General features: G+C 42.4%; 2 protein-coding genes across 4 annotated transcripts in view; one reads left to right on the top strand and one right to left on the bottom strand.

Annotated features, from left to right (window-relative positions):
• Nucleotides 1-9,986, top strand: part of shroom1 (shroom family member 1) — a 43,327-nt gene extending 33,341 nt beyond the window's left edge. For 2 of the 3 annotated variants that reach the window (XM_039777348.1, XM_039777347.1), the window contains 7 exons: nucleotides 20-206; nucleotides 485-534; nucleotides 995-1,651; nucleotides 1,847-2,446; nucleotides 3,118-3,226; nucleotides 4,540-4,812; nucleotides 7,104-9,986. In XM_039777348.1, the coding sequence (XP_039633282.1) occupies nucleotides 20-206; nucleotides 485-534; nucleotides 995-1,651; nucleotides 1,847-2,446; nucleotides 3,118-3,226; nucleotides 4,540-4,812; nucleotides 7,104-7,358 (2,131 nt within the window). In that variant the 3' untranslated portion in view covers nucleotides 7,359-9,986. The remainder of the gene's footprint in view (nucleotides 1-19; nucleotides 207-484; nucleotides 535-994; nucleotides 1,652-1,846; nucleotides 2,447-3,117; nucleotides 3,227-4,539; nucleotides 4,813-7,103) is intronic. The other variant, XM_039777349.1, reaches the window with a different exon arrangement.
• A 5,991-nt stretch (nucleotides 9,987-15,977) lies between these two features.
• Nucleotides 15,978-17,906, bottom strand: LOC120575624 (ankyrin repeat domain-containing protein SOWAHA-like). Its single transcript, XM_039826439.1, has one exon. The coding sequence runs from the start codon at nucleotides 17,736-17,738 to the stop codon at nucleotides 16,299-16,301; it is 1,440 nt and encodes a 479-aa protein (XP_039682373.1). The 5' UTR covers nucleotides 17,739-17,906; the 3' UTR covers nucleotides 15,978-16,298.
• Nucleotides 17,907-18,325: the final 419 nt, after the last annotated feature.

The following is an 18,325-nucleotide window of genomic DNA, read 5'->3' as shown; positions in this document are numbered from 1 at the left end:
TTTAATTCTGACAAAACAGGTACGCCCAGTTCTTCTCAGCTCAGTCTTGTTCGGGCCAATATGCCGGCCAGTCAAATCAACCCAAATGGAGGGAGAGTCAAGGTCCATTTCACGGGAAGTCTGCCTCAGTGGAGAGTCTCTTGGACCAGCCGGAACTACCTAGTTTCCTCAGGAACAGATCCACATCCACACCACATGCATTTCAGGTAAGTCTGTTCAAATTGAGACTGTTAAAAATAGAACACATATTACGTTGAAGTCAGTGTCTGAGTATACCCAATTAACTTTCCATTCCAACAGGCCAGTCAGAAAAAATTCACTCAACGAAAACAAGATGTTTAGTAACCCACGTCTGGCTTTTAATGTAGTGTTTCACATTGGTTTTACGGTATATACTTTGCTATTTAATTCAGAAGCATTTACGTTTGTACCGATTCAAGTGTAACTCATCTATTTCCTTTTGGCTCTTCTTCTGGGTCTGTAGGCACTCGACTATGAGGAGGATCCATTACCAGTTACTCTGGAAACCTGGAGGTATGTACCAGCACTGCAGACAAATTGGGACATTTTTATGTGTTTTAGGTCAGGAGAGTATTAGGTCAGTGAGTGTGCGCTGTGACACAGACTATAAATCTCCACTCGATTCGTTGTGGCACTGGAAAGTCAACACCCAACTGCTCCAGCAAACCAGCATTCCTTTAAAATGATGGGCTGTAAAAGAAGAATCATTGACTCAACCATTTGCAAGTAGTTGACCTATTTCTCAAAATTATATTGCGATTTGTAGGAATATCATATAATTATTTTGAACTCTTTGAAAGAAAAAAAAAATGTCCAGAGCCCTCGTATGATGCATTTGTATTTGCCTTTAAAGAAATTGCATATGAAAATGTGATAGTTAAAAGTTTTGATATTGTGTTGATTTAAAGTTCTAAAGTAATCCGAGTTTGTACGAATTGATGGCTTACATTTAAACACTGATTGTCAATGTCAGTCCCCAGACGGATGCCACTGAGGACTCCTTAATCAAGCCACCCCCTGAGGGCCATCAGCGGGTCCGTGTGGTCACACAGAGGGGGAAGTCCATGGAAGAGCTTGGGGCATCGAAGTTAACAAGACCATCAGCCCTGAGTAAAAGTTCGGAGCAGCTAGATCAACTGTGGAGGGATTCGACTGGACCAGGAGGACCGGACCGAGACAAGATGAGCGTTTCATTCTTTGCCGAAGTCAGAGAAGCCCAGGGGCAGGACGGCGGGAGGAAGAAACAACCTCTAACAGAGCAAGTGGGAAAAGAACCAGAGATCGGTGGTCAGAAGAACACTCCGGGACAGACACAAAACCAAACCCAGAAAAAGTCTTTATCGAAGCAGAACTCCGAACATGGGGAGGATGCCACAGTAGGAATAAGGAACTCAAGCAGATCCACCTCCCCGGCAGCCTCCTGCTCCTCGGCCCGGGCCAGGCATCACTCTGGATCTCCCGGTTCGCACGGACCGGTCACAGATGAGTTCGGGTCCAGTAGACTGCCCAGTGAGACTTCATCTGACACACCTTCCCCCAGATGTCTAGAGACCAGTGAGAGGGGGATCAAATCCACCTCTTCCACCCCCACCAAGACAAAGCTTCCTTGTGAAAACAGGCCGAGCTCCAGGTAAGATTAGACGCCGTGTCAATGCAGCATTTGTTTCCTGAAATGATTTGACTAATTGAATGTGCCACTTTCTTTCACAACACCCTGACATTGTCACCATTTGAATATATCGCCCTTCAGCCAACTGGACTAAAACACACTCTAACAAGTCGTGATTCAGGTGTGATTCCTAACCATGATTTGTTTAACTTCCAGTAGAGTCAGGACTTCTCCGTCTGGGACTGGATCAGAGAGAGAGCAGTCGGTGGATGAACCGAGCGCTGACGCCCCGCAGCCTGACTCCAACCATGAAGTGTCTCTGAGCTGCGGCGTCACCACAGATCCATCGCTGTGGATTCTTCCTCCAGAGGAAGAGATCCAAGACGAACACCAGACGTCGCCGCTGACAGACGACGTTTTTGACGACGAGCCCGCCAGCTCGGCCCCTCCAACGCAGACAAGTGAAAGCTCTGTGTCTCCCTGCACCTCCGTCTCCGACACAGACCTCGATCGGCAGGCAGAGGAGGAGGACAATCCAGAAACGGAAGATGAGAAGTCGGGAGAAGGCCAGGAGATGGAGGAGAGGGGGGCACCGGAGGGAGAGACGGAGAGCGTGGAGAAGCCTGCTGAGACACCTCAGTGGAAGGAGCTGGTAGAAGCGTTGGTCGAGGCCGACCGATCGCTGGCCAGAGTGCTCTACCCACTGGCCAATCGTAAGACGGCGCTGATGCTGATGGAGCAGCTGCTGTCAGAAGACACGCTGCTGATGGAGGAGCACTACAAGAAGAAACAGGAGCAGAAAGGAGCTGCAGAAAGGTAAACGTTAATGTCCTGGAACACAACACTTAAAGGTTAAACCAGCTGAGGTAGCTATAAATAAACTCCCACTAGTTTACGCTATTGGGAGCATTTTACTGACTGAGTTCGAGAAGACAGCACACCCCTGAGAACACTTACAAAATAATAAGGAATATGACAGATAGAAGGTGTAAAATAATAGAAATGGCACAATATACATATCGCAAAAGGTTGCGACATATCGCGATAGACACTGAGATAGAGATTCTTTGTATTCGTTGAAAGAAAATATCAGTAGAAAACTGCACATTAAAGTGTAACTGTAATTCATTTTTTTAGTGGTGCCGGTTAGGTGTTTAGAGTGCCAAGTTACTTTTCAGTTAATGATTCCTGGTTTAATCTTTCTCCATGGAACTTGATACTTGTTTCTAATTGCCAAAGCTCCACCAGTGCTGTGTTACCTTTTGTTGCATCACATGCACGGACACACCTGGCTATCTGCTTACATGCACCCCCATTTCTGCTAGTGTAAGCACATTTCACACACAAAGAGAAATTTGCAGTTGCATTTCAGAGTTTTGTAAATCTGTAAATAAGGGTATAGTATACTGTATTTAAGACACTATATGTGGCACTTTAACAGGGTGCAAGAAAGCTATTTTGACCTAAGCATGTTTTTTTTTTCCTAGTGCTGAAACGGTCGAAGGGGCTGAGCCACCTCCTTGTCCTTCTGTTCCTGACAGCCTGAAACCTCAGTGTACAGACCTGCAGAGTAAAGCTGACATCACTGAGAAAAAGGTAATTATTCATTTATGCAACATAACAGAGGTTTTTTTGTCCAAAGTACCTCACAGCACAAGTAATGTGTGTTTTTTTTTTATCTTTTTAAATGAAGTATTTTGCCAATTCCTCATGACAGAGAGGTGAAAGGGATTTTTTTCACAGTCAAAACAGAAACAAACCATTACAAAGATGGATGGTGATATTTTTTGCAATGTAGTCTAACATTAGACCGAGATGACCTCACTATAGACGATGCAGCTCTTCTGTCTCTCCTCTCCCGTGCTGCTGCTGGGGCATTTGGGTTAAGTGGCATCGGCACATGCAGTTCAACATCACATCTCCTTAAATCTTCTAATATTTCCTCATTTATGTCATCAACACATCCATGATTCACGGAAATGTTGTGTAAAACCAGGTCATATGTTTCCTTGTATTTATGTATGGTTTGCAAAAATGGGAACTGCTGGGTCCGTGAGATGAGAGAAGCAAAGTGTATGCGCGGTGTGCACACTCTACATTACGGCCAAGCATGCGCCCCTAAAATAGCATCTGAATAACACGCCACTGACTTTAGACCAGGTTTTTCCTGGTCTGTGGCAGAATTGTTTTCTGAAACTGCAAAATAGCACCAAGTAACGTTTGTGCCGGAACACGCCTCCTATTTTTGCTGAACCCCCGGGAGCGCAAGTTCATTCCCTAATTTACCGACGTATGTCTGTGGAGGGGAAAAGTCCGCTGTGCGTCGGGTGCACAATAGGAATGATACATGTGTCGGTGTACAAAGTCTATTGCGCTGCGTGCTAGATAGGGCCCTATGTCTCTAAAATTGTCACGACTTTGTTGCATGCACATTAAAAAATGTCAAGAAAGCAGACAGGACAGCAGAACAAATGGGACTTTTAACCACGCACTTTGAACTGTGTTGTCATTCTGTTTTTCTTTTTAAAAACACAAACCCTGTGGTGATTTCACATTGATGCTATCTGGTTCCTATTTGGCTGTGAGTGGACTCAGACTGAGATAGTTGTGTGTCTCTTATCACATGATGTACTGTCTGCCTCTTATCAGTATCTCCCACTTGCCGAATGTTTGGTTTAGCAGATAACCTCCCCCTCGTCCTGACTGCCTCCCACATTTACTCTTGATACAGTACGCCTTTATCCTATGACAGTAAACACAAAATAATTTCTTTTTAATTATTAAAATAAATTAAAGTATGTTTTCCTTCACGTTTTTTCACATTTGGCTCTGTTCCACCACGTGTATCTCTCCTGTAGCACCATTGCCTTACATCTCTCACACATCACCTTCTCTGCTTGAATTACCAGCGTCTGTTAGCGTCCTATATCGAGGAGCGTCTGCGCTCGCTGGAAGAGACCCGTTGTGCCCTGCAGGCAGAGATTCAGGAGAACGTGGCCCACGGAGAGGCCCTGCAGGTGCTGGTCCGTGAGCGCTGTTTGCCCGTGGAGCTGGAGAGGTACAACCTGTTCATAGGAGACCTGGAGAGGGTGGTCAACCTGCTGCTGTGCCTCTCTGCTCGGCTGGCCAGGGTGCAGAACGCCCTGAGCACCGTGGACCAGCACACAGATGCCGAGGAGAAGGTGAGCAACCAAAGGCTTTTTTTTTTTTTTTTCAGCCCCTTTCTTCGGAGATCAGTGGGGTCATAACTTAGGGTTTTGAAGGTCTGTCATTTCCCTTTTTAAGAGTCCTCTTATCTTGCAGACATCTTTGTTTTTTGTTTTCATTTATATTTGTATGCTATGATAAACTGCTTGCAAAAACTTGCCCTGCATGAGTAATTCATTAATTTATTGCTTTATTTATTTGTCAAAGTTGCATAATTGTTAGTCTATATCCTTGACGTTCCACTTCTGGGATTGCTCCGTTGCCGCCGGAAAATCTGCCAGATTTCACTCATTTAGGCCGGATATCCGTTGCCTCGGGCTTTCTTTGTGTTGGCATTTTAAACTCCAGTCGATACATAATGATTAACCTTTCCTCCGATCTTTGCAGGGTAAATCCAGACAGCTAGCTAGACTATCTGTCCAATCAGAGTTTTCTGTTGCACGACTAAAACTACTTTTGATTTGATGTGCCGCCAAAACAAATTCCTTCCGACCCTTTTTTTGCAGCGGCACCGCGGCTTTTCTCCGGTGCCAAGACGATTGTGATTGGTTTAAAGAAATGCCAATAAACCAGAGCACGTTTTCCTCCCATCTCCGAATGGTATGTGGAGTAGCCAGACCCTCCTCCAGCGCGCTTTGGAGGAGGGTCTGGCTAAGTGAGACAACATCATTGTTTGATGGATTCATTCAAGGGGCCTCATTCCCCAAACGTTCTTAAGAACAAATTTGTTCTTAAACCCCACTTGTGCAGTTTTCCCGAAAGATTCTGGCATTCACCAATGTTTTCTTATTTGGGATTTGTTCTTAGGTAAGAACAGAATCTACGCACACTCAAGAGCACGGTTTATTTTTTTATTTATTTTTTGTGGCCTTTATTTGACAGGACAGCTTAGACTTGAAATGGGAGAGAGAGGGGCATGACATGCAGGATAGAGCCACAGGTCGGGGTCGAACCCTGGGCCTCTGCGTCGAGGAATTGGTGCACGCTCTACCAACTGAGCTACCCGGGCGCCCTCAAGAGAATTCGTAGGCACAACTGAGAGCTGACATGTTTGCGCAAAATAAGTAGTTATACCGTTTCCGTCCGTTTTAATTTAAAATGTAATACTTTTCTCCTTTTATAACTAATTATTTTCATTATTTTACACATATGTTTGTTTGTTTTAATAAATACACACTGCACTTACACTTTTGCTCATTTGTAAAGCACTTTGAATTGCTATTGTGTATGAATTGGCAGCTCCCATGCCCTCAGCAATGCTCTCTTTCGGTTTACTTTAGAACAGCAAACACATGCCGCTTGGGAAACGTTTAAGGGCGACTTTAATGGAGTCAAGGTTTAGAATTCAAAATTTTTTGTCATCGGCGTTTAATTTCCAGTTTTTCTAGCTTGTCTGTGTTTGAGCCAAATGCTTTATCACATTCATGACATTTGAAGATTGTTTTTGATATACTGCCCTTTTTGACTTGATATATTGAGAAATAATTACTTACATTTTGTCATGCTGCATCGGAGGTAGACACCCCTTATTGAAATAGATTTACTGTCAGACATTTAGGTCTTTATTTCAAATATCATGAGTTGCGTCACGGGATGTGACTTGAGCTCTGTGCCTTGCTTTGTTTCCCTTCTGAATATCCCGTTTCATCATGCGTCCCAGTATTCACACCATCAATTTATGTTTGCATGGATGCATACGATTTCTAGATTTCTCCCTAAAGGGCTCTTTGTCAGTTTGTCCATCTGGAAAAGCCTGTGCTGCATACTGAGGGCTTGTTAGAGGCTCATTTGTTTTCTTGCTGTTATCAGCAACACTGGTATTTACACTGAACTCACCGAAACTCCAGCCAGGTTTCGATGATATTTGTATCCACCCTGCCCTCTGTTGACATAAGAAAATACTGCACCTCCTGCCCTGTGGCTGTTTGAAACCTAATCCTACAACTATTACAGCTCTCTATTACATCGAACATATTACCTTTCAAATAAAACAAAAAAGATTACCCAAAATATGACACTTGTGGTAAGAAATATAGCTTTTGGACATGATTCATTTTCAGATTTTCTATCAGCAGTCCTCTCAAATTCTGTATTTGTAGAAGTTTGCTCACAGCAGGATTTTTACTCAGCAGGTCTAATGCTCTGCAAGGCATGATTCCAACACCACGATAAGGTTCAAAGTCCAATAGCAGAGAGATGAAATGTAAACTTTGAACTATTATCAGGTATAATTCATGTTTGTTGCCCTCTCTGTCTCTGCACTTAGCAATCTCTGGACAGTCGCCACCGTCTGCTTTGCAAACAGAGGGAGGACGCCAAAGATCTGAAGGATAACCTGGACCGGAGAGAGAACCTGGTCTCCACCTTTCTGTCACGTCAGCTGTCCGCCGAGCAGCTGCAGGACTACCGGCGCTTCATCCAGACCAAGGCCTCGCTGCTCATCCGACAGAAGGACCTGGAGGAGAAGCAGAGGCTGGGAGAGGAGCAGCTGGAGGGCCTTTCCAACAGCCTGCATCTGTGAAGGGAGGAACACGAAAGCACAGATTCCTCCTTTCTTTCTTTTTTTTTTTCTTTTCTTGACTTGCCTTAAAGGAGCACTGGCTTATTTAAAAAAAAAGACTGTACAAGACATGTAGAGAGTTTTGGCTGTACTTTTCACTTGGATTGTAAGTGGTCCATCTCATGTCTTCAACCCTTTTCACCCTGTCATGACTTTCTTTTATTCTTTAAAAGAGTTTGACAGGGCTACTGGGGAACCCACCATGCCTCTTGCTGCTCTCCTGTCATAATATATAGGCTGCACATGAGATGAGCAATAAAGACTTTTGAGCTCCTTTCTGTCATCTGTCGAAGGGTGCCCAGAACACTCGCCCAATCTCCGCCCAGTGTCAGTCTGCACAATCTGCAATGTGTACATGGAGGCTTTTCCCAACGTGACGCACATTGAGCTGTGTGCCTTGATGCTGGTGTTGCTGTGGAACATTTTCCATTAGAGCTGCTGTGTGGAAACTTTGCGTCCCTTGTTAGCAATTCAGCAACTGTCCTTCACTTTTTCAATAAGATGGTAGTGCTACAGCCCTGTATCTGCACCTGTGGAAACCTATTATAAGCTTTAAGATTGTATTTTGACCTGTGAGAAGGGTTCAGTGAAAAGAGCGTAGCCTGAGACAGGGGCGGTTTACTGTATCATGTCAGTAAAATGTACAGCAGATCGAATCGTTTTTTTTTTTTTTTAAATGTTCCTTCTTTTTTTTTTATGTGTTTCAAATTAAGGCACTAAAAACCAAAAAGGGTGAATGAAAAAAGCACTTTGTAATGAAACATGAATGCACATTTCTTCAAATCAGATTCAAGTAATTTCCAGTGAAAGCCTTACTCCATCCATTTAAACAATAGTTCTATTCTTTTGTTTTGTCTTCAATTTTAAATAGGAATGTTTGAAATATTCTTTCTTTAAAAAAAGTACTTGAGCAGACCCAGCAACATTCACCCTAGTGTACAAATACCTTTCCAGCTAATTTCATACGTAATGTTATTAAGTCTTGATGATTTCACGCTGGAAAGGTTCCTTATAAGGAGATGCTAAACCTCTTTAAAGCAGATTATAATATAAGCAACAATTATATCACTGAGTATTTTCTCCTAATGTCCCTTTGTCGTACACGTGACATGTGATACTTGAAATACTTTTGTATCGAACAGGAAAGTCCACAATCTTCACTTCAGGTGTCTTAAACTAATTTTCTATTCTCTACCTCCACTGTGTGGGCCCTTTTAGACATTAGTAACCATTAGTAAAGTTTATTCAAATTTACACAGTAGTTAAAAAAAAGCTCTTGTTGTTAGCCCTGAATGAAAACACACTCTTGAATCAAATGACTTTCCCCCTAATTTAAAAGAAAATCTCACATTTTAAAAACTGCACGTGTTTTTACATTATTTGTCATTAGTTTTTGTAGTCGTATTAATTTCTTTTTACTGAATATTCAACCAGATGCATCGGAGAGCTGTTTAAAGAGTGATGTGAGCTGTTGCTCTACGTCTGTGTGTGTGTGTGTGTGTGTGTGTGTGTGTGTGTGTGTGTGTGTGTGTGTGTGTGTGTGTGTGTGTGTGTGTGTGTGTGTGTTGTGTGTGTGTGTGCTTGAAATAATGAATGTCTTAATTTCATGTGTGTAGAGAATAGTTGTTGAACAGAAAGACAGAACTCCTCTCTGAGTTTGCCGTTTTAAGTTTTCAACAAAACTCCTATGAAGTCGTAAAGTGATCAAAATGTTATTGTCCCTCAGGAAATAATACCTGTTGGCTGTACTAAAAAAATACAAATAAAAAAACTGATCCAGTGTATGGGTTGACTGAGGCAGAGCATCATTAGTAGCCTCTTCCCATTTAAAAAAAATTAAATAAAAAAAATAAAAACATTACTCACTAACTCAAAATGTCAAAAAATATAAACTGGAAACTCTTTTACATTGAAAGACATTTTCAGTTTCTTTGGTAAACAGTTTCTCCACCCCTTCCACCACCCCTAAAGCATTTCTCTGGAGATTTACCACCCTGTCCGTTTCAGTTTGCTAAACAAATGTATGTTTGTTTTGGCCTTTTGTGCTGACTCAGGGCTGAAGGGTTAGAAGGATTCTCGTGTTGTTCCACGCAGCCTGCTGGAATTCCTGAAGTATGCAACATTTTGGAGAAAGAAAGACTGTGGGGGGAGAAAGTGAGGAAAACTCTCCCATTGAGGAGAAGCAGCACATGGATAAATACTTATTTAGGTCCTTGCTATGTGTGCATACAGTACTTACAAAACATCTGACAGCTTCTTGGGTCATTTCTTGTTTCTGTGATTCAATCAAAGCGGTGTTTTGTTGAGGTTCGCAGAAAAATGGGCCTGATTTTGAAGTAGGATTAGTTTGTTTCAAATACTGGAAGCGTGTAACACTGATACGAACAGAATCTGTTTTAAAGCCAAGAAGAAAAGACATTTTACACTGAGTCCCCGGTTGATGACAGCAGAGACATTTCTAAATCCACTTTTTCTGCTCTATTTCACACCTGTTTTCTGTTGAGAGTTTGAGTTGTTTTTGTGCCTGTTTTGAGTTGTAAATTCTATGTTTGTAATATTGTGAATAAATTAAGCTCTCCCTCTAGTGTACCACGGTTCTCCTTTTTTCCCCCACAGTGAACTTGTCAAGTCAAAATCATTTTCATCACTTTATAAACTAGGAGCAGTTAACTGATGCATACACGCATATCCACCCTGAACAGTAGCAAACAATTGATACAGGAGCTTAGAACTACAAATATTGGCAATATAATATTTGAAATATTTATGCAAAGAGCGATTCAAGTTGTGTGCTACTACGTCAGTATTTAAGCTGTACAGAACAGGTAACATTGGATATTTTGTCACATTATTTCTCAAAAACGTGTTAAATACTGTTAGTAAGCAGTCAGTCAGCAGCTGAGGCTTTCCTGGATTGGTGTTTCCTCTCAGAGCTCGTCTCTGCCCTCTGCAGCCACATCAACGCACTGCTGCTGAGGGTCCCAATCAGAGCACGATTTATTGCCATAAGTACATTTTAACTAGCAAGGAATTTGCCTTTGTGTTTGGTGTATACATAAACATATTAAAAGGAAATGAACACAAAATAATCAATAAACAAGTCCAATAGTTTACTGTCACTGAACTGGGAGCAAGAATACTGGTGCAGTCAGCTTCCTCCCTGTACATTTTGATTCACATTTTCCATCTAAACACTTTATGGAAGCTTCAACATTCTTTTGCTTCAGCAAACCAAACAATTACAAGCAGGGTTTAAACTGATGCTTTGACGGTAGGGGGACATTTTGTCATATAATTCAATTCTGCACTGCACCAAGTCAGTCTCAATGCTATCTTTCATCACAAAATAAATGCTGGGTTTAAATTCAGTTTGCCACTAGAGTGTCAGCATCTGTTACCCTCAGTGTCTAGTCTTTATTCTAAGATAAGCTAAGCTAACCAGCTGCAGTATGTAGTATCAGGTAAATGGAAGTGTAAAGGAATAGTTTGACTTTTTGGAAATACGCTCATTTGCTGTCTTGAGGATACCAATGCCACTGTCATGTCTGCGCATTCAATATGAAGCAGGAGGCAGTTAGCTTAACTTAGCATAACGACTGGAGATAGAGGGTAAACAGCTAGCCTGCATCTGTCCAAAGGTAACAAAATCCACCAGCACCTCTAAAGCTCTCTAATTAACATGTTAGGGCTTCTTTGTTTAATTTGTACAAAAAGCGACCAACAAGTTGTGATTTTACAGGTGATTATGTACAGGACTATTTTTTGGAGTTGTTGCCATGCTATGTCACAGTAACGACAGGAATGCTTAGTTGGTGCAACCTGCTCCAGGAAGTCATTGCTCCCAGCCAAGAAATAGTTTGGCACATAACCCCCATAACACTGTCATTTGTTGTTTTTACACGTAGTTTTTGTACAGTTTAAATAAACAATATATAAGTGTGTTTGGACAGAGCCAGGATAGCTGTTTGCCTATGCTTTCAGTCTTTGTGCTAAACTAATCCGCTGCTGTCTTTCACTCTCATATTTACCGTAAATAAATGAGAGTGGTATCTATTTTAATTTGCATGTAACTTTGCAAGAAAGCAAATAACCACATTTCCCAAAATGTCTAACTATTCATATAAGAAAAAAAAAATCACATTCTGGGATCTAAATGATGCATTGATATATTGTCAACAGTTTGTCTTCCTCCGCCTTTGTCTCTTTCATGCCTCCCTGTCCTTGTTTGTTCAGCCTCACAGTGGAATGCTGCCCGGTTTGTTTGTCAGCGATAACAAATGCTTATTAAAAGAATGCACTGGGAAAAAAGAGAAGGATTTCAAGTTGTTGGCAAGTGGCAGATGAAACCCCAGGAGGACAGTGAGAGACACCAGACAGCACTTAATGTCCTTACAAAGTAAAAAAAACAAAAACACTTTTAATCAGATTCCCACTGAACGCAGCAGGGACACAAAACCCAACTCTGGGAATTCTCAACAAGTAAGATCTTTGTCAGACACTAATTGCACGGTAACTACTGTAGGTCTAGCATCATTACAAAGACAGTGGTAAGTGGTGTTGCGTGTCGGTAAGTGGTGTGGGTAAGTTGGTGCGGTACACTGCAGACGACAAACAGGAGGGAACAGGATGGTCTGAACACTGCAGCAGCAGTTCTGTCACAATGCTGGGTAATGAGGAGCTTTGCTGCTGATAATCACTGACTCTGAGGCAGGGAAACAGCTGGGAAGCAACATCTACACCCTGCAGGGACACAAAGTATTTTTATTCGCTTCATGCCAGGGGTTCAGGATAGTGGCTCCAAAACTCACTTTTCAACCTGAACTCTGAACTTTCCGCCCACAGGAATGTCAGCAGCACACCTTTATTCTCCTCCTCTAACCTCTGGCAGTCATTACTAGATGTATCGCCTCTTCGGTACAGTAGGAGTTTCTGTGGGAGCGCTGCTCTAATTAAGCTAATGAAGACCTAGCCATGGGTTAATAGTTTACAATGAAAATACATTCCAGACACTCCTCATTATATTTCTCTACAGCCTCCAATTTCATGCGAGTAGGAATAATTAAAACAGAAATTTGGGTAAACCCAGGTTCATGTGGAGATTTCTTCACCACAGTATGGCTGGCAGGCCTAATTTATGTTGTGTTGTTAATTTTACTTTAAAAATACAGAGATGACAGATTTACACTGGATTTTGTCCAATATTAGTATTATATAATATAAGAGGAGAAGACAAGTTAAATCCAATTCTACTCAACATCAGCAGATGTTAATAAAAGTCATAGATCACTTAAAGGGATAGTTTGACATTGTGTGAAAGACCCTTATTTGCTTTATTGCCAAGAGTGAGATAAGAAGATTGATACCGTCTGTAGGATAAATTTGAAGCTACAGCCAGCAGCTGCTTAGCTTAGCTTAGCTTAGCATAGCGACTGGAAACTAGGGGAAATAGCTAGCCTGGCTCTCTCCAAATGGCTTTTTGTTCCCTTAGGCCTTTTCTCACACACATTGTTAACCCAGGGTTAACCTAAACCAAGGGCTATACGATTTACACTGCACTTCTACTAGCTCTGGGCTAAATGTCAGTTGGAACACGTAACATGCTTCTGGCTACCTCCTTTTTTGCGCCAGGGCACCACGCAAAGGGTAGCTCTTCCTCCGAGTTGTCTCCTATGCTTTCCCCATAGAAAACAATAGACAGCCAGCACAGAGGATTTTGAATCTTTACTGCGGCTCATGTGTAGGCAGCTTTACGCTGCTCCGGAGCAGGGCCAGCAAGCCCTAGGCTAAAGTCGGGGTTAGCCCACTTGGAATGTGGCAGGATTGTGCCAGTGTGAACGCTTTCTTAGCCCCAGGCTCACAGCTCCCTTAGCCTGGGGCTAAGGACAGTGTAAAAAGCCCTTTAAAGGTAACAAAATCTGCTGGTTGCCTGGCAACGCCATGGTTCCAGAGGATCTGGTAGGCGGGACAGAGCTAGGCTAGCCGTTTCCCCATTTCCAGTGTTTAAGCTAAGCTAAGCTAAGCTAACTGTCCCCGGTTCCAGCGCCATACTTGATTCACAAACAAACATGAAAGTTGAATCGATCTACTCTAACTCTCACCAAGAAAGTGAATTTTCAAATTTTGTTTTACCTTTATGGCCAGTGCTGGCTCAGAGAGGCTTTATGTAACTCAAGCAGTTTGATACAATTTTGCCAACCAGAACCATAACATGGATATGTATCTTTTGTAGAAATGTACTCCACTGTGATTCATTCTATCGAACCGTAAATGGAGTTATATAAATTGCACTTTACAGATTATTAAATCAACACTCATTAATGGACCAATCTCAAACAAGCATCTCTACACCACTCACTTCCAAATTCTCATTTTGAGAAATACTTTGCACTTTGTTTCTTTTAATAAAGTAATTTACTTCTTTTATCGAAAGGATTTGAGTACTTTTCCACCGCTCTGGGTCTTTTTCCTGAGCTTGTGATGGCAATTCTCCTCACAGCAGCAGCAGCTTAATAAAACCCTGAGGTTTGGAGATGAAACATCGTCTTGACATAATCTGCTGGGGCAGTGACATCATGAAACACAAGAGAAATAGAGGGACACGACTTGAGGCGGGAACAAGAAGAATGTTTCTCACCACAGGACGCGTACCAGTTTTCTAACATTGCTTTTTCTTTACCCACGATTCCTTTAGCTCCCAAACAAGATGCACCTAAACATGTCACCTTGACACATTCAAAACCTTACTTTTATTCTTCTCTTGTCAACCAGGACCAGGAACCAAGACAGACAGGAAACAGGCCAGCATTAATACAAACTTTCAGCCACATATGCAAACACACACTCATTCCTAGTCAGCTGCTCATGTGGCTGACTCACAGCTGTCTCAACAAGCCAGAAGATGGATCCCAGCCACATTTCAGAGACGTTTTTGCACCTACGGGGACTGTAATGATTCATGGAGCACCTGCACACCTCTTTATTAATAACACACCCTATGCCTTTTCAAGTATAATACAGTCCAGTGTAATCCAGTGACGTTTTCTTTCAGGGAATTTCAGTGGGATGTTTGTTTCTTCTAAATGTTTTACTTTGCAGTGTTAAATAATGAATCTGTGATAAAGTGAAGCGATAAAGAGGCAAGTCCTCTAAATCCTCCTCAGAGGTACAAACAGTATTTATTTTGTTGCTTCTAGAGGTCTGATTCACCCATAAGTCAGCACATCCTCAATTGTCAGTTTGTTTGCCTCTGGAAATCGAGAAGATGACCACTTCATTACGCAAGTTCATCTCAGTTAGTCAGAGGTGAAAACACAAGTCCAGGCTTGATCTCTCTGCTACTTCAGTAGCAGAATTTATTTGTCATAAATTGATGTCCTTGTTAGCACTGATTCATTTTGATCAAAAGTGAATTAGGGAAGACATTTTTTTTGTGATTAACACTTTTTTTTTATAACATACAAAACATACAATTTGTAACATGAACACACAACACCCTTCGTTATCACCACCCACCCAAACCAAAATCAAGAAAAGATGACACAGTAACTACAATATTCAAGACCATTCAACAAAATAGACAATAAACCATTAACAAAATACATATATGAATAAATGACAACACCATAAGCCCATCATACACGTCTCTCCCCAGCACAAAGCTTCTTAGGAGCCCTCTAGAAAGCTGGAAACTTTCCCCATTTTCTAGTTTAAACATCCAATCTGGCAAACCGTTTATATTACATCTTTTCAAAGGCTGCCACCCTAGCCATCTCACAAGCCCACTCCTGGATTGACAGTACCCCTTCATTCTTCCATCCTCTTAAAATAATCTGTCTGGCTATCATTAAACTAGTCTGAACCCAGCTTCTTAGTGCTTCTCCATCCTGCTTAGGATTGACCCATCTCCCAGAACAAATCATTTTGGGCTGAATAGAACCTGGGTCCCTGCAATCTGACATAGGTTATCATGTATCCCGGTCCAAAACTCCTGGACTTCATCACAGGACCATAGGACATAAAGTATTTGGCCGTCCCGTGTCTTACATTTCCACCAATTTGGTGTGTCTTTCAGACCAATTCTAAACAATCTGGAGGGAGTCCAATAGAAGCGTTGCATAATCTTGAACTGAATGAGGTGCACCCTCACATCAGTGACATACTATAGTTTTAATATTCCAACAGATACTGTCCCACTCCTCATCCTCCAGTGTAATAGGGAAGACATTTTTGAAAAGAACTGGCATTTAAAAAAATAGTTATTAATGCACATAGGGAAAAGAAGTAGTGTATAGTCTGACTTACTGAGTGCAGTTCATTTAAAATCACAATAACTGGGACTATATGACACAAGTGCATTTTTTTTAACTAAAATGTAAGTGAAAAATAAAAACAACTCTTAATTAAAAAAACAAACAGGGATTCATTACAAATAGTGATTACACATACAATAAACTTAATACATTTAGTGTTGTTTTGTTAAGCTTAGCTGTGAGCATAAAAGGCAGAGTGAAGATCAAGATGATGCCTTTGAGATACCATAGACGGGTGAGTAATCATGACGACTCACAGGACCCACTGGAATATTCTGAATCATGTTTTATTTACACTGGTAAACTTTACCTTTGAACACAACTCATAGGCCTACAGGTAACATCCAAAACTAAAACCCTACTTTTATAACTCAAAATCAAACAATTATGCTGATAAGAGCATATTTTCATTCATTTCCTCTTTCATATTTTATGTCATCTGACAAATATCAATGCCAAAAAATGTTATTGAGTTATTGCTTTTTTTGTCACTGTTGAAGACGGACTGAAAGTCAGAGGAATGCCAGTCCCACTCTCGAATGACTGACAACGCTATTCCTCATGAATATAAGACAAGAAAAGTGTGTCAAGTTTACATAAAAGCATCTGATACGATTCTGTGTCTGAAGCTGCTGTCTTCTCGTTCCTGGCTGGGGTCATCGCTCATGGAGTAAAGTCCTGGCCTCTGCTTGTGCTTCTTCTTGTGGCCCGTCACGTTGGGCTGGAAGAGACGGCTTATTGAATGCAGGCCCTTGGAGAGATCCGGGAAAAGCTCCAGCTCTTCTTTCTCATGCAGGACCTTGTCCTGAGGCTCCCGGGCTTTGGGTTCGCCCAGCATCTCTCTCACAGTCTCAGAAATGCCTCTGTGCACATAGTGATAGGCCTTCTTCCCGTAGTTGTCCCTGATGCTTGGATTGGCCCCGTGCTCCGCCACCAGCATGGCCATGATGTACTCTTGGTCGTGCAAGGCAGCAATGTGCAAAGGAGTGTATCCGCCGTGTGTTTTTGCATTAACGTCAATGTCAACTCCTCCTTGCCTCGACAGGTCGATAATCTTCACAAGCATGTCACTGTTTCCACATTTGGCTGCCCAGTGCAGAGCGGTGAACCCTGACATGAAGTCCCTTTTCTCGGCCAGCTGGTTGTCTCTCAGCAGCAGGCCGTAAACTTGGCTCCAGTGGCCGGCTGCACACTTGACCAGCCATTCATGCTCTGACGGCTCCAGGGGAACCAAGTAGGAGGCCTTTGTCTCTTTGGGCTCCACTGACGCCTTAGTGCTCTTCCCTGACCGTCTCAGCTGGGGTGAGCTGATGCCAGTCTCCACTGTAGGGGGCCTTTTCTTATTCCTAGAGGAGTCCAGTTTTGGGCTTTCAGGAGGGTTATCTGGGTCCACCTTCAGTTTGCGGATCTCCACCCTGGTCGTGGTGGGTGGCATCCTCAGAGGTAAGCCATATGGTTTGCTCTGGATGCCGGTGGGCTCATTTACTGTACCCCTTCTTGAACAGTTATCTCCATTTGTGCCCTGCCTTTGGATCTCAAAATTCAGCGTTCTTTTAACTCTAACATCCGAATATTTGGTCCTTTGCAACGCCAGCTGCATTGGAGAAAGTAATTCAGTAGGATTTTCACCACTTTCACTCGCCTGTTCTGGGTCAGGCTCAGAAACAGCTGATCTCTCCCCTCCTGCATCATCAGAGCTTCCAGTCTGCTCACTCCGCGCAGGTGGGCGCTGCTGCTCACCTGTCAGCGGGATCTCTTTATTTTCAGTCTTTTCCACAGGGCTCTCCGCAGTCTGGACACCGTCCAACAAATGCTGATACGCTTTCTTGACGACAACGTAACGGACTCCATCGATTTCTTTGACAAAGGCGACATTGTTGACAATAGTCTTAAAAAGCTCCCTGTTCCGTTCTCTCTCTGCGGGATCGTCGCAGTCTATTGAAGCTTTGAACTTCCCCACCAAGTCGGATTTCTTCACTTTGCCCCCCTCCGCTATCAGCGAAAACAACACGGACTCTTGCGTCAAAACCATTATTAGAACTGTAGGCTTCACGCGGATTGAAGTTAAAACGCCCAATGAGCCGCGATACCTGTTCCTGTTCCACCTTTGTCCCGGTGACGGATAGCCTACACTCACCTATAGCCGCTCACTTCTCTCCTCCCCACCTGGACGAGTCATTTTCCGGGGGGAAAGCGCAGACGTGGTGGACACAATTTGAATAATATGCATATATTTTTTCCTACAGGTAAAGCGAGTTCAAAAATACAACAAACATCAAGTTTATTTTTCTGTCATAATAAAAGTAAACTTTGGTAGGCTATAGCAGTAGGCCATTAGGCTAAGTGTTTTTCTTTTGTTTTTGTTTTTTAAGAAATTGAAATAAACAAATGTGAAATGCTTTGTCATGTCAGTAGGCCTATAGCCTATAGGCCTACTCCAAAAGACCACATAGAAACTAGTAGGCCTAGGCTACTCTCATTCCCATTTAGATGGTATAACCAATTTGAAGAAGTTTGTATTCATTTACAGTAGGCCTATATATAATAGCCTATACTTTAAGCTAGGCTATACGACACACACACACACACACACGCACACACACACACACACACACACAC

The sequence above is a fragment of the Perca fluviatilis genome, chromosome 16, assembly GCF_010015445.1.
Source record: "Perca fluviatilis chromosome 16, GENO_Pfluv_1.0, whole genome shotgun sequence".
Taxonomy (NCBI): Eukaryota; Metazoa; Chordata; class Actinopteri; order Perciformes; family Percidae; genus Perca; species Perca fluviatilis.
The sequence above is the reverse complement of the archived record's forward strand: the minus strand, read 5'-3'. Positions and strand labels throughout refer to the sequence as shown.